The following is a 17,260-nucleotide window of genomic DNA, read 5'->3' on the forward strand; positions in this document are numbered from 1 at the left end:
AGGATTTGTGACACTGGAAATTGGACGGGCACAGAACCAGCATAATATGCATACATTTTATGCTATGTATACATGTATGATTGTATACGTATACATGTACATGTATAGTTATTATTGCGATCCTTCTGTATACTGGTGAAGCAATGGCAGTCAGTGTGGCAGCTACATTCACTATTTACATAGCGATTGGACTCTTGCTGGGGATATCTCTAATGTACTGCATTATGTGTTACAGGAATAGGGGACGCTATACAGTAAGACAGCGACAGGAAGAAAGCATTCAACCCACTGTTGTGCCAAGTGGTCCTGTTTATGAAGAAGTTACTCCTATCCAAGAACAAATTGAGCTGAAACCGAATGAAGCATACGGACCATTATAAGCAGTACTAGTCTGGAAACCTAAACTCTTCATTTTCTGCAGTTGTGCACCACAATAATTATGTGCATAAAAAGTAGATGAAGTCTCTTTGGTAAAGATCATTAATATTATAATTGACTAAAATTGGGTGAGTTGTGGTATATATGGGCATGCAGTTCAAGGACATACTGTATGTATGCAGCACCCAAACCAACAAGCAGTTCACAAGACAAAAATTTAACCCTAACCATATCACTATAGTCTTTTTAATTGTTAAATTTGTACAATTTCTGTATAATTATCCGTATCAATTGAACGATGATAAGAGATACAGGGGCATCAGCGACGTGTTTCACCAGCTAATGAACGACTGCCCCTTCCAGGCTGGCTCCATGCATGCAGACATTCAACCTCTATTTTCCCCCTATGTTTCTTGTTTTGCTGCGGGAGATAATGATCTTCCTCATAGCAACGTTAACGGTATAACTCGTCTTACACAGTGTTTCAAACTATACTGAGTGTACATTTTATGTGCACAGTGGATCCCTTCTTAACGGTCACCCCTGAAGAAAAGCGATTTGCAAAAATGACCATGTCTCAAATAAACAGTTTATGCACATTAACAAACTATAACGGTCAAAACTTTGCTTCCCAAATGCATGGGTATACAGTTTCCACTGTAACACTCGAAATGAATTATTGCGATAGTGTTCCCCTATATAGCTACACTGCAAAAACACTTTTGTTATTGTGACACAGTTTGCTACCGGCACAAAATGTTATCTTGACAAAACGTTTGTCAATTTCCTGCAATTATTGTTATAACGACAAATCATAGTTTATTTAACTATTAATATAGTTTATCTAACTATTAATATTTGTTATTATAATGGTAGATTGTTATTTGAACACATGTGTTGTCATTTTGTCGAAGCGTTGTTGATCTCACATTTAGTGGAAGTTACCGTTCATTGTCAAATTAACATTATGTTGTGACAATAACAAATTATAAAGTTACAGCTAGAACTCTACTAAAAGATACGTGCAAGTTTGCATCACTGATTTCAACCTACTCAACCTATACTCGATTACCCTAGCTCGTAATAAATTGTCTACACTGAAGCATCTCAGTTGCCCTGATGCTTATATCTTTGCATGCTCATGTTCAATTGTGTATGTAGCAATTGGAGACTTGTGACTGGGCATGGTAAGTTACAGTGGCAGTGAAGAAGTCAGGAGCCTCCAGAGTCCTTCAGTGCAGTGCAGTGCAGGCAGCCTTCTCTCTATAGCCGGCCTCCTTCACAAGGCCTGGCCTGAAGAGCGGCCTGGGATCGAGCTTCTCTCTAGCCTCTAACTCTAGCTAGTCTCGAGGCCAGGAGAGTTTGGCCTCGAGACTATAATTAAGCTGGAACTATAGGTGTGGCATGAGGGGGCGTTCAGGAATAACAGGGCAAGGCCTCAACATACTTAGCACATGGTGCTTGCAGCTGCACCAGACTGCAGCTGCTCATGCAGCTTTATACCATCACTAGCGCGCACTGACTGCATGCCTGTACCCCTGGCCCTGGGCTACCATGTTCCATGTACACCAGCTAGGATCTAGGAGTCAAGAGTCACCTGCATCTGCAGCTTGAAAGAAAAGACAATTGCAAGTTAGTCAGTGCTCATTGCTAAACTCAACTTATTGCCCAATACTCTCTTTCAGATTTTCTTAAAGAGTAGATAGTACCACCATCTCAAAGAAAAAAGTTAAGTTCCATTGCATGCTGTTGGCGCATGGCATGTACATGATCCCAAAACTCTCTGAATTCACAGTTTACACTGAATCACTGCTATACCGTATCGGCGTATAACTCCACCATGTACCAGCTTCAAAGAAAAAGGATTTAAGTTATGTTGCTCATTGCTAAATAAATGTGTTTACGTGTTTCTTCCAGCTGCAGATTTTACCGTACCTCGGCCCCACAATGTGTACCAGCTAGGAGTCTACTTAACAACCACCTTCATCGACTTCAAAGAAACGACTTGCAAGTTATGTCAGATTCCATAAAACTATATAGCTAGCTAGAGGGCAACTGTCCCTGGCCTGATTTCGACCTTCATCTGTAGCATACTGATTTACGAGTTTGTGTCTTCATGCACTGGTTTTGACTGGTCAACTTCGTCCATGGGGTGATAGCTAGCATACTGATTTACGAGTTTGTGTGTATGTGTCCTCATGTGTCAGTTACACTGGTTTCGACTGGTCAACTTCGTCCATGGGGTGATAGCTAGCATACTGATTTACGAGTTTGTGTGTATGTGTCCTTACGTGTCAGTTACACTGGTTTCGACTGGTCAACTTCGTCCATGGGGTGATAGCTAGCATTGTAATTTACCAGTTTGTGTGTATGTGTCCTCATGCGTCAGTTACACTGGTTTCGACTGGTCAACTTCGTCCATGGGGTGATAGCTAGCATTGTAATTTACCAGTTTGTGTGTATGCGTCCTCATGCGTCAGTTACACTGGTTTCGACTGGTCAACTTCGTCCATGGGGTGATAGCTAGCATTGTAATTTACCAGTTTGTGTGTATGTGTCCTCACGCGTCAGTTACACTGGTTTCGACTGGTCAACTTCGTCCATGGGGTGATAGCTAGCATTGTAATTTACCAGTTTGTGTGTATGTGTCCTCACGTGTCAGTTACACTGGTTTCGACTGGTCAACTTCGTCCATGGGGTGATAGCTAGCATACTGATTTACGAGTTTGTGTGTATGTGTCCTCATGCGTCAGTTACACTGGTTTCGACTGGTCAACTTCGTCCATGGGGTGATAGCTAGCATTGTAATTTACTAGTTTGTGTGTATGTGTCCTCACGTGTCAGTTACACTGGTTTCGACTGGTCAACTTCGTCCATGGGGTGATAGCTAGCATACTGATTTACGAGTTTGTGTGTATGTGTCCTCATGTGTCAGTTACACTGGTTTCGACTGGTCAACTTCGTCCATGGGATGATAGCTAGCATACTGATTTACGAGTTTGTGTGTATGTGTCCTCATGTGTCAGTTACACTGGTTTCGACTGGTCAACTTCGTCCATGGGGTGATCGATAGCTAGCATACTGATTTACGATTTTGTGTGTATGTGTCCTCACGTGTCAGTTACACTGGTTTCGACTGGTCAACTTCGTCCATGGGGTGATAGCTATAGCATACTGATTTACGAGTTTGTGTGTATGTGTCCTCATGTGTCAGTTACACTGGTCAACTTCGTCCATGGGGTGATAGCTAGCATACTGATTTACGAGTTTGTGTGTATGTGTCCTCATGCGTCAGTTACACTGGTTTCGACTGGTCAACTTCGTCCATGGGGTGATAGCTAGCATTGTAATTTACTAGTTTGTGTGTATGTGTCCTCACGTGTCAGTTACACTGGTTTCGACTGGTCAACTTCGTCCATGGGGTGATAGCTAGCATACTGATTTACGAGTTTGTGTGTATGTGTCCTCATGTGTCAGTTACACTGGTTTCGACTGGTCAACTTCGTCCATGGGATGATAGCTAGCATACTGATTTACGAGTTTGTGTGTATGTGTCCTCATGTGTCAGTTACACTGGTTTCGACTGGTCAACTTCGTCCATGGGGTGATCGATAGCTAGCATACTGATTTACGATTTTGTGTGTATGTGTCCTCACGTGTCAGTTACACTGGTTTCGACTGGTCAACTTCGTCCATGGGGTGATAGCTATAGCATACTGATTTACGAGTTTGTGTGTATGTGTCCTCATGTGTCAGTTACACTGGTCAACTTCGTCCATGGGGGTGATAGCTTATACTATTTACATTTTGCACTACATATGTGTTGGTAACTATAGTGACTTCAATCTTTTGTTCTGTAGGGGCTTATTGTGACGAAAATGATCTGAGGGATGTAGCGTTCATGAAACCAAACGAAACGCCTGCAGTTCACTGTACTGGAATTTCAAGAAACGCTAAGTGATGAACACTAAAAACAATTTACTGACAGAAGAAATTATTCTGCTGCATGTCATATGATCCAGTGCACAGTAAAAACAGATTCGTTATAATAACATAAAACATCTCAAATAAAATGCATCATTTGAAATTTAATGTAGAAATGACATAAATTTCTGTCATTTCTACATTAAATTTCAAATGATGCATTTCATTTGAGATGTTTTGTGTTATTATAACGAATCTGTTTTTACTGTGTGATCTTATTCTATCATAAACTCATTGTTCTAATACTGTTTGACCTTCTGCATGTGCGTACGTGCGCGAGAAAACAACTAATTAAATGACAAAGGTATATTGTTAATTTAACAAAGAAATTCACTTTATAGCAGTGTTAATTCAGCATTCACTTTGCTATTTTGACATAGAAGTACAATAAATTGGTGAAATTCAGATGACATAATACTTTGTTGTTTTGACATAATTTCTTTGCTTGAATGACAATAGGTTGTTTTACCTTTGTCATTCTAACAAATATTATTCTGTCATGTGAGATTCATCACCGGGACAAACTTTTGTTTGTTAAATTAACAAAAGTGTTTTTGCAGTGTATTAGAGAGGGCCGCATGCACAGCTAGTACATGTATAAGTCAGCCCAGACAGCTCTATATATACCGCTACTGCGTGATTATGTGGGCAGTGAAATAATGCCAGTCACTCAGAAAGAGAGACATTCACAGTTACTGCCAATATTGTTCAAACATTACTAGGGTGTATAGATACCGTGAATACGAGTATATAACTATACTACATTCAGTATGCACAATTATTATACGACGTAACGTCATGTACTTTAAACCCGTAACGTCATGTACTTTAAATCCCTCCTATACCCTTACACACCACCCTCCTCACTCACCTCACTGCCACTGGACTCTGCCCACTATAATTCTCCACCTGCTCATCTCCGAAGAGGAAGAATTTGAGAGCATGCAGTAGAACAAGCAGCCCTGACCACGTACACTGCGTCGCTCCTGTGGATGGTGTGTGGGTGGGGGGAATTAGTACCATGCACAGGAACAGAGAGCTGAAACCATCGATATCATGTGGGGGCCGGGGAAAGTCTTCCATTGGGGGATATACGGATATACAGTACAGGAAGTGTGCAGTTGTCCATGCGGAGAGGATAAAAAGTCCAGAATTTGTGCCGTCTTTGGGATATTTTATATCGAGCCTATATAAGCATAATTATGCACAGTCACAGCAATTAAGGCTGCATGATTGTACACATCAGACATATCGTCTCTCACCATAATAATAATTATGTTCTTTTTTTATGTACATTTCCATCATTGCATGTGTCGAGTGACATCCATGTTGCTATGCATGGGACTGCTGTGCTGTGCAAGCATGCATGCATGTAGTACATGCACATGTATGAACGACTGCATGGATACCCTGCATGCATGCATGTGTGTGTTGAGAGAGAGAGGGACAAGCTCCTGCATGTCGGAAGCAGTGGCGGATCCAGAGAATGGAATCTGTCTGTGTAACAAAGCCGAGCGGTATGCCTTGTATTTGGAACGTAATCGCAATAGAATGACAATACTTAACCTTCAATATTTAATTGTAACACACTGTATAACAAAAACACACCTACTTATAATACCAACCTAAGTATCTAGAATGATCTAGAACAAATAAAAGAACAAGAAACAACTAGAAAAGGATTCTGCTATATAACGGCCAGTTCCAAATGAACAGTTTGTGTAAAAAATAACCTCTCAACAAGCGCCACCTCTGTATAAAGGCCAAAACATTGTTCCCCAAATGTGTCTGTTATAGCCTGAGGGGGTTCCACTGTAACTATATAATTATGCAGAGGAGGTATACGACAGGCATGCATGGTGCAGCTCAAGTAATTACTAATAATTATTAGCCTCTGATTACACTCAGCATGTACACATGGGTGGATAATTCAAATTGCTAGAGCAGTTGCACTGTGCCTGTCATTCCATAATCTGGACAAGGGTGACCATATTTTAGCATCACACACAATTAGATTGCTAAACTAGTGATCCTTACCAAAAGCATAAACCCCCAATACATGTACCGTATAGAGGGTAATTTTTGTGGGGCAAAATATTCGTGGTTTTTTGAAGGTCTGACCATGATCATGAATATTTTACCCACGAATGAAGTGACCTTGCTTACCTTTACCTGCAGTGCAAGCTCCAACCACGAAAATATTACCCACGAAATGTCTCAATATTGCTGAACTACGAATATTTTGTACCCTGAAAATTATCCGCTATACGGTAGTTAGCAAAATGAATTTAAGTAATCCAGTTGGAAAGTGGACGTTTTCTTTATGAATCACGAGTTATTCCCTCTAGCTCTCTCACAGACCAATGTTTATGTACTCGTATATAGTGCATGCTATGTTTATAATGATGTACTCGTATATGATGTGTGCGATACTAAAATAGTCACTTTTCCATCACATTATTATGCTTAATTGTAGAACCATGCTTATAGCAGATGGAATTTCAGTTTGAATGGCCATAATTGTTTGGGAGGGTCCAGCCAATATCTGTGATCCAACATTTTGAGCTCAGCATACTATCCTAAAGATGGACCTCATTGTGAGCTTTCAGAAAATATTATCAGTGCATGAGATGGTAAACAGAATTAAGGCAACACAGTTTGTCGGATCTCTAGTACACGAGAATGAGATAATAATACCTGTAATTCAATGTACGTGTAGTTACCATGCAGTGGGAAATTGTACAATTAATCATCGAGCAATTCCCTAGTATAGCTACATGCATGCAGGCAGGTTATACTAATAGTGATGTGAAAATTTGCTTACTCTATATTCTTGTTTCGTTCGCATTTGCAATAAAAGCACACTCCACTAGTATACATGCAGTGGTGCACGCATTTAACAATAAGCATAATTATTGCACATGCAATGCAAAACTATGAACACCCTCAAAGCCCAGTCACAATGAATTTGTCATTACAGCAATCATTTCCTACAATCTGGACAAGGGTGACCACATCTCAGCATCACACACAATTACTTTGCTAAACTAGTGATCCTTACCAAAAGCATAAAACCACACTTAGCCCAAAGGCATTCATAGCAATTAGTTGAAGGCGGAAAGATTGACTTTTTCTCTTATGAATGTCATTATACTAATTTACTCCCCCTTTTACGGGTCAATGAATACGTTTAAAGTGTTTACAGCTGCACCCATTAGTTGAAATGTTATTATAGAAACCGTTATCATTGAAAGATAAACTTACTTAAGTATACCACAAACAGGCGATCCATTCTCCTGAACTAACATACAGAGAAATGAAAACAAAAATGCGCGGTTGTGTATACAATGCCTTCAATGTACCAGTGAACACTTACATGTATCCATCAATACCATCAATGTATTAGTAGTGCACACATAATTATACATGTACAGCAATACCTTTGTACTAATTGCACACATGTATACAGCTGTTGCTGTCATCACATGTTAAAGTCAACAGAGTTGGACTTTATAACCTTACATGGTCAAAACGGAGGGCAGGAAAACTCATCATGCGTTTTGTGTACCTATACAGAGATCGACACATACCAAACAGTAGCTACAGCTATGTATTGGGTAATGGGGGTGCAGCTGTGGGTTGCTGACTAAGTGTGTTGGTACAGCTGCACTAGATTGCAACACAGTTGCCAGGCACTACAATACCACAATTAACCAGAAGCTTTCAGCCTAGTGATAATGAGATTTCATTCTGTTTGGCAATTCTCAGCTGGGCAGTAGCAGTATATACTAGTTGTACTGTGGTTTGCAGTTCACATTGAAGCTTAATTTTGGGGAGATTAGAGAGCTACTTGAGATAAGTGTACCAGCTAGTGTATACACAAGCACACCACAGTCCACAGCACACTCTAATCTAAGGTCTTATGCAAACAGTTTGTACCTCAAGCATTTTACTATTTGCCCAAAATAAAGTGAGCATCAACACCAGGTCAGCCATGGCCATCTAGAATATTGGACAGCCATGTCAGGCCCTAAAAGTCTCTGTTTCAGGATTTTTAACTAAACCACATCTATAATACAGACACTGTGATAATGTATTGGTGTAATGCAATAGCAGGTGTTACTATAGGTGTCAAATGAAAAATATGCAGGTGCTAAATACAAAGTATGATTGTGTTTATAGCCCATGGCTATAAATATTGAATAATCATTGGTCTGGCTAAGCTTTCACTGCACAAATCTACAGCTAGGTAGGAAGTGGGTCAACAGTTGGATGCTGACCTAAGTCACCTACATGTAACACATAATAATGGGAACAATACTAAAGACAGCTGGCATCTTGCAAAGTGTATTGACAGTCATGTGTCTGGAAGCTTTGTCATGAATGTGTACATAATAAGCCATAAAGTACAATCACAGACTATAAATAGTATTTCTATTCTTATCTTACGATTTTGGGTGTTTGTAATTCATTGATGCATTACAGCAGCACTACAAGTACAACCATTATACATCAACAACATTCCATTCAACTTCCATTCCACATACACAACTTTCCAGCCCAGGTTCAAAAGCTTAGTTCAGATACACAAAGGATATTCATGATTTGATGATGTCAAACTTTGCTATGGAAACACCAATCAGCTTGCTCCAAGGATTCTTGGGTGAATTCCAGACACACCCAAAAATAAGAGGAAATGACATAGGCAGAGGGGAAATGACAAGCCAATCTCAATGGGTGTTTTCTACTGTTAAACTACTAGGATTGGCCAAGCACACAAAACCATAGAAACAAGGGGATAGATATGCCAATGATAAGTCACACATGTGGTACATAAGTGGTGTATTACTAGTGGTCAATCCAGGGGCTATACAAACACACTAACCACCTACACAATGTGCTTGGGCCTGAGGGTCAGTGAGGGAACAATCAACATAATAATAATTATGTGCTAACCACATCCTACGTACTGATAGAGTATGCCTACCAGGGTGTCATAAGGGATTTTGAAGTAGAGGGGGGAAATAAGGCATGCTTTTGAAAAATTAATAACTTGCTAAAAAAAGTCAATTGTTATTTCGATTACCTACAGGTGTTAGCATATGTAACACTGCCAGCTATGGGCATCAGTCATATAACTTGTACCTGAATGTAAAATTTTAGGAGGGGGGAAATTGGAGACAGAGGGGGGATATCCCCCCTGTATGACCCTGCTTACAGGATCTTTGCAACGTCAACAGAAGGCGTTGAGGATTGAGCGTTGAGCGTTCCTTAATTATAATGGAAGACTAGTGGTGCAAAGTGTTCCATACATAAAGGAACGCTCATGCAACCCTCAACGCTCAATGCTTATTGTTGATGTTGCAAAGATTCTGCAAAACCCTGTAGGGGCATACACATGTAGATACATTTAGGATCAGGATAATATGGTATAGGCCTAATGATGTGATCGAGGTGTGCTCTACATAATAGCATAATGTTATAACCACATCCTTACGTAAGGGTACACAGAGCATTGGGGCTGTAACTGTATTAATGTAAGGTGTCCAAACAGTGAGAGACAGACCATGAGAGAGCTAGTGATTGTACAATAAAGAGCTGTAATTATGTAAGGGTACACAGAGCATTGGGGCTTAGGTGTCCAAACAGTGAGAGACAGACTATGAGAGAGCTAGTGATTGTACAATCTAGAGCTGTAATTATGTAAGGGTACACAGAGCATTGGGGCTGTAACTAGGTGTCCAAACAGTGGGAGACAGACACGAGAGAGCTAGTGATTGTACAATAGAGAGCTGTACTTATGTAAGGGTACACAGAGCATTGAGGCTGTAACTAGGTGTCCAAACAGTGAGAGACAGACTATGAGAGAGCTAGTGGTTGTACAATAGAGAGCTGTAATTATGTAAGGGTACACAGAGCATTGAGGCTGTAACTAGGTGTCCAAACAGTGGGAGACAGATATGAGAGAGCTAGTGATTGTACAATAGAGAGCTGTAATTAAAGCATGTGAACATCCTACTAACTATAAAGGTGTTAGGGGAAGCACAGACCAACTGTTGGGCCTCTATATCCTGTTCAGTGTTTGTGTTTGCAATCAACACTACCAGGTGATACATAGCAATTCCCAATGGCCTATCCGAAAATTCTTGGCAAGAAAACAATGTGATCAACACAATATAAAATAAACAGCAAAAGTTAACAATAAACATATATAGAAGTTTCCCATCAAAATAAACATGTAAATTGACACCTAAAACAACCCGTTACAGAGAAACAGGGACACACAAAACACCGACTGTGCACGCACAGGAAAATAAAACTAAAATCATGTACTGAGTCAATACTCTCAAACAAATTAATTACATAACGTGCAAAATAAACCACTCTTAGACTAATAGTAAATTAATGATAGTTCCATACCACCGCGGCGTCCTAATGCTTGGCGTAGTGTTTAGGAGGCCGTGGTGGTAACGGGGACTCGTCCTTAGGGATTGGTTTGGGGGGGCGGACTGGAGTCATCTCACTGTGAGGGGAGATAGATAAAGGATTGTTAATGCATTTAGGTGCATGTACGTATGCACTGTGTGTAGAATTAAGAGTGTTTAGCACATAGCATGTATAGCACGAATTGTGTAATGCAATTGGTCATTAAAGACTATACGTTATAATTATGGAGAAAGATAGCGAGAGAGATCAAAAATGACGGTCCTGTCATTGTCTGAGCCATAAGCTTGAGCATGACTAAGCGCTAGACAAACGTCTACACAGATGGAGAGTACGTTCAATATAGACTTACGCTTTAGGAGGACGTGACGGAGGCAGCGTCTTTGACTGTCCTGGACTGTCGTCCGTCATGGTGGGTGATCGAGAGGGGAGTGGAGGGGGAGGGGCTCGGTCGTACTTGTACACGGTACTTGGAACAGCCTTCATGTTCAATTCGACTGGGAGACGACCTGTGAGTGTGAGTGTGTAGTATTGAGTCATTGTATTGTACATATTTTATACTGGTGGATTTGAGCACTCAAAAAAGCACAGAAGGAATACTCTGGAGCCATTGTCAAGCTGTACACATTATGCATGGCTGCATCTTCTCAGAGTGATAAGAGTGAACTGATTACACACATGTTAGTCCCTATTTAGTGAGCTGGGCCCCCATTGTGTTCAGTATGTGAACCACATTGTCAGCCTATACACACACACACACAGTACACTGGGTGAGGTGACTACCTGAGCTTTAAGCGTGTGTCAGTATCTCCATGAACACACAGTGGACAGGTGTACACACTAATAACATGGTAATGTATACCATAACTACTTGGAGTTAACAGCTGTTAAACATACAAAGAGTCTCATTTTGGTAAACAGGGAAGCATGTTATATATACCACAGTTCTCAATGAATCAGAGAGAAAAGCAAGAATGTGGTTTGTTGTAAAGTGAAGCAGTATTGTGTCTAGTAGTTGGGTAGTTAGGACACAACACAATACTGCCCACACAATCAAAGGAAGCCAGGTGTGGGCCCTTGGGATAAGTGGATGCATGTGTACGTACATGATGTACATGTACAAGTACATGATTATAATGATAATGACCTTTTGTGATGGCAGTTTAGAGATCGAGCTAAGGTAATTTGAGTACAAAATTGTGACTGTCAATTAGAAAGGATATTAGGGTTGCTTAAACATAGGTATAGCAATAACAACAACATGCTTTTCCAACAACATACAGTCGATTGTGAGTATTAAACATGTGTACGGACACAATGACAGGCCACTATTACAGCAACACACATGAAACCACTACTCACCAGTATTATAGATATTCAGGAGTTCTTGCGACAGTTGCTCTTCCCCGATATTATGGAGATGACCAGCCAGCTCCCTCCAGGTTGGTCGCCCAGAACAGTTTCTCATCCACTGGTCGATCACCTCCGTTAGACATCCACTATTGTTGATTCCACATGAGTCCTCGATCTAAAATGAGATATTTGAGTGAGTTACACCAACAATAGATTGGCACTTCTATTTGTACATTAAGGTGTGACCAGACAATGGTTAATTATAGACTCTAAGAAAGTTATTGTTATCAACTTTCATCATTAAAAAAACAACATTCCTTCACACCACGTACAGAACAATGATTGACCCTTGATAGATTTAAGATTAGTAAGTACCTGCTCAATCATTGTTTCAGGCAGCCTCATAGCCTCTGCTAGCTCCCTCCATTTGTGGTCCATTGACCTGATCTGCACCAAGGCCTGGTCAATGTCCAAGAGCTTGTCCACATCAGGTAGGGCTGTGTGTGTGTGTGTGTGTGTGTGTGTGTGTGTGTGTGTGTGTGTGTGTGTGTGAGAGAGAGAAAACTGACCTCGCTAATGCAAAGAGGCCACGTACCTAAAACATATTTCAGTAGGCTATGCTTCAGGGCAGCACTAATAATTAGGCCACCTGTCACTGGAGGAAGCAATGAATGCTATACACTTTCTAACACTCAAGATGAATACTATTGAGGGGAGTCTACAGCAGCTATATCTTGCTCCCCAACTCATGACCAGTGTGTGAATCCACATAACAAGGTTAGCTCCAAATTACCCACTGCCTTAAAAGGTAAGGGTAAAACCAGAAGCTGTAAACTTGACAGCTTATCAAATTAAAGAACCACTGGTTCCTAATCAGCTAGTCAGGTGATGGGATTCTGCCATTTCGGCTGATTAAGAAGAAGTGTGCTGTAATGTTGTCTGTTCCTGGTAGTAGGATGCTTCTATCTTGTCTTTCCAAGTGTTGTTTTGCCTGTCTACCAGGAACACACAACAACACTATATACAGCTTAATCATACGGAATGGGGATCTCGCTAGATATCTCTAACTACTAGGAACGGATGCACTATGGTACATTCTAACATATCTGGTACACCTATCAAAATCATTGACAATGACTCAAAGCCTATCACATAAACAGGCTCACCTGTTGGGCTGGAGGGGAGGGTGGCTGCTTTGGCCTGTTTCCTGCTGGTGGCAGCAACATCCACAGTGGCATAGGTCACATGGTGCTGGTCCACTGTGGCAGTCGTATTTTTGCCTTTCTTGTGGGGCTGGCTGGAGCTAAGGGCAGCATAGACCACTGGCTCCACTGTAGCCTGAGGTGTCGGGAAACAAACAGAGTTAAGAATATCTTTCAGTTACAGATCTGTACAATAATTATGTGAAGCAGGATATTGCGGTAAAGCATTGTATTGGTGTACCATGCACCACAGGACACATCTACACAAACAAACAGATTCTTTATGAACCAAAGATGATTTGTTTAACTTTAAATTAGTAGTTATAATGCCAACCAAAACAAACACCCATTAGTCACATTGACTGCCACTGAACACACTCACCACATTGCCAAGCTGGCCATAGCCGGGTAGTCTCTGAGTCTGCAGGAAAATAGAGTGCAATGAACAATTGTGTCTAGATGATATTACCTGTCCAGTGTTCATTGTACTGTAGCCTTCCGCGTTGACTCCTATCTTCTGTAAGGAGGAAAAAATCAAAAATCAATGCTTTGTTCAATAGCTCTAGGTAGTGTTTACGTACATTGTCTGAGTTGAGGACCACCTCATCGTAAGTTAGTGTCCCAGCATCCTGTACATGAATATATAGAAAGTATGTGCACTGCACATTTTTTGAAGAGTTCATAATGCCTTTTTTGCTGAATGTGAGGTACCACTGGTCTGTATAGTGTAAACTGACTAAGCTCTTCTCACCGGGCTACGATTAACTCTGCTGTAACCCTCGGAGTCAGGAGGAGGAGGTTGGGCCTGACAGAGAGAGAGAGAGAACAAGAACAAGAGAGTGGGGGGGGGGGAGGAGACAGATTATTTAAGGCTCTTACCTTACAGCATCATACGTACGACAGCAAAAAAAGAATCAACTCACTTTCTTTGATTCCTTCCTCGGGCCGTCATGCCTCAGCTCACTGTAGTCTCCCTGAACAGTGAAGCATAGGTACACACTCATACACTGGGGTTATGGTCTTACTTGAAGTCCCGACATCTCCACCATCACATCTTCATTGAGCTCATCTGATTTGTGTCTCCTCAGTAAGAGCAGGGCGATCACCACAATGACTATGAGACACACCAGCACCAGTATACTACCAACAACACCGCCTACTATAGGTCCTGGAGCACCTGATAAAGGGGCATAAACTGAATTCAAAAATGAAGCACACTTTTGTCATTAAAGATATGCGCAGCGTAATTATCTAGTAAGTATTAACTCTCACCTCTAGGACTTACAAGTACACACACGATTGCCTCAGGGTTAGCACTCCAGGCTCCAGCATTAGTACAAGTGATGGTGTTGGGTTCAGTCAATGAGAATCCATTGTCACACTGGTAAGTCAGCACTGTTCCCTCCGACACTGTCTCATTCAACCTCTCATAGTTCACTATAGTTCCGTTGGATGGCTCAGCAGGAAGAGAGCAGTTGACTGAAAGAAGGATTGACAATTTAATGGTTGACCTTGTTCTGTCACTGTACTGTATTACCTGGACTCACTCTGCACACCAAGCTCCCAGGATTCTCTACCCACTCTCCGCTACCCCCCACATCAGTGCATGTGCTGGTCCTCACATCAGGGGGGAACAGTCCCTCATCACAGCGATAGATGACCTGTGAACCCAGTGAGAAGGGTGGTGTTTCCACACCATTGATGTCCACAGTGCCATTGTACGGTACTGTTGGAGAGTCACAGGTGACCGAGGGATCTAATAATGTCACCATAGAAACATGTACACATTCAATCTGTTATGTATGATATATATACCTGTAACTGGACTGCTGCAGTCGAAGGTCCCAGGGTCAGGAGACCACCCACTACTGCCACAGGTTGAGGTTATCACTTCATTGTCTCTGCAAGTGAAGGTGAGCATGGATCCACCAATAGTGACAGGAGGTGTGTTGGTGATAGTCACATCAGCAGCAGTAGACGGTGTGGGGCACACAACTGCATTAAGGAGGAGGAATTATATAGTATTAGCTATATAAATCATGACTGACTTAGATCCATAATTAAACTCTCTTGGCTCATTCCTGCACAGTTGTCAGCTCTGATAGTCACATTGTAGAGAGTGTTGTAGGAGACAGTTATCTGTGCCGAGATGGCCTCCACGGTGACTGGTGACCCGGACAAAGGTGTTGGGGAGATAGTAACGACATAGTTGACAGACACACTGCCAGTAGAGGAGGGAGGGCCCCACTCCAGGGTAGTATTAGAGTAGCTGGGTTGGTTTAGAGTGAAGGAGACTCTTGGACTCAAGGGAGGGGAGGGTGGATCTGTGTGTGTGTGTGCATTATACAGGGTGTTATACAGGATTTTGAAGTAGAGGGGGGAAGTAACAAAAGTAACCAGAAAATTTTGCTACCCTGTTAGTATGTAAAATTGCCAGCTATGGACACTCAGTCATATACAACTAGTACAACTAGTACATGAATGCACATTTTAGGGGGGGGGGGGGGGGGAGAAATTGGATCTAGGGGGGGATATCTCCCCTTCCCCCCTGTACAAAACCCTGGCACATCATACACTGCATGCACTGTATTATTCGTTTCACAGAAACCAGGCAACGCCCAAACTCTGTCATTCTCATTCATCAACCACTCACCAGCAACAGTAATGGGAAGAGGACCTTCTCGTGAGCTAGCCCCAATACACTCCACCATAAAACCCTCCACAATGGAGGCCTCGGACAGTGAAGTGAGAGTGGCAGTGACATTATCTTTACTCGTGTCATTGCGAACACCACGGAATGCTGGAATACCTTCTGTGGCATCATCATTGTTAGAAAGTAAAGATATGCTGAACCGGGCCCCTTGCAGTGGAGTGATATCCCATTGTATAAAGCTACCAGGCAGAGTGCAGGTGAAGGTGACAGTGTCATCAGGACAAGCCACAGTGGGGGTTATTGTCAAATAAGCTGCTTTGTGTAACATTGTTTTAATAATAATAATTTATTATTTACATCTACCTACCTTCCCCTCGGCATGACCAACTTAAAATAAGCAACGCTAGAGTGACACCAATCTGTAGATCTGATGATCTTGCATTCATCTCTGCTACTCTCTCTCTCGATCTATATTAGGTCTGCACAAAAACCATTCGCTACTCTCTCTCTATATTATTTAGATTGCACAAAAAAGAATGGTTTCCATATGCTGACTTGGCACTTTCGAATTATGATCGCCCTCTATATCTTTTCTTGGAGCACCGCAGGATCTAGGAGTGTGCTCATGGTGTAACCTCGATCCCAGGCCGCACTTCTCACTTCACTTAGGAAGGCCGGTGAAGGAGGTTAGGAGTGGGTCTAGAGGCACTTGTCCAGAAAGATAGGTATGTTTTTTGCATCAAAATAAGAATGTAGTAGATGGGCGTGGCCCGCCTCCGGAGAGGGATTGCAGCCCTATCGTTCTGCTGCGTACTAACTATGAATATCATTAATATTAGCCGCGCCTTTAACCACAAAGCTCAGCTTACTGCAGAGAGGGGAGGGGCTGGGAAGCCAACAAAAATGCATTACGTAAGAGTTATACAATCTGATTGGTGCAGTAATGTAGGCAGTCTGCAATCTGATTGGTGCTGCATATTTTTCTGCAGCAAGAACGAATGCTAGATAGGGCTGCAACCCGTCTCCCCTTTGGGAGGCGGGCCACGCCCATCTAGGAGTACGGCACCGGATGTGGAAACGCCCTAATTTTTGTTATTTTCCTTAGCTAACCCGAACCCCTCCCCCTTCAAAATTACATCCGGTGCCGTATATGCCACCTGGTTCGTACGATTAACCTTCGCTAGTGGAGAGTAAAAGTGACCTTCGCTAGTGGGCAGTACGATTAACCTTCGCTAGTAGAGAGTAT

The 17,260-nt window shown here is 41.9% G+C and overlaps 1 protein-coding gene and 1 long non-coding RNA gene across 3 annotated transcripts; one reads left to right on the plus strand and one right to left on the minus strand.

The window, feature by feature from the left end:
* Positions 1-1,085: 1,085 nt before the first annotated feature.
* On the plus strand, positions 1,086-4,051 carry LOC135350458 (uncharacterized). 2 transcript variants are annotated; one of them, XR_010399155.1, is made up of 2 exons: positions 1,086-2,010; positions 2,064-4,051. It is a non-coding gene; the product is annotated as an uncharacterized LOC135350458 (long non-coding RNA). The 2 variants fall into 2 exon arrangements; XR_010399156.1 differs by having other exon boundaries at positions 1,086-2,006.
* Positions 4,052-10,520: 6,469 nt separating this feature from the next.
* Positions 10,521-16,578, minus strand: LOC135348037 (uncharacterized). The gene is made up of 17 exons (XM_064546183.1): positions 16,382-16,578; positions 16,015-16,326; positions 15,410-15,685; positions 15,177-15,356; positions 14,899-15,117; positions 14,634-14,840; positions 14,387-14,538; positions 14,285-14,335; positions 14,113-14,166; positions 13,943-13,990; positions 13,831-13,878; positions 13,744-13,782; positions 13,326-13,497; positions 12,535-12,656; positions 12,169-12,334; positions 11,159-11,315; positions 10,521-10,885 (listed from the first exon to the last, which is right to left on the minus strand). Exons 1-17 carry the CDS (start codon positions 16,458-16,460, stop codon positions 10,795-10,797), a joined length of 2,373 nt encoding a protein of 790 aa, XP_064402253.1. The 5' UTR covers positions 16,461-16,578; the 3' UTR covers positions 10,521-10,794.
* Between the last annotated feature and the right edge of the window lie 682 nt (positions 16,579-17,260).

This window comes from Halichondria panicea, chromosome 1, assembly GCF_963675165.1.
Source record: "Halichondria panicea chromosome 1, odHalPani1.1, whole genome shotgun sequence".
NCBI classification, from domain to species: Eukaryota; Metazoa; Porifera; class Demospongiae; order Suberitida; family Halichondriidae; genus Halichondria; species Halichondria panicea.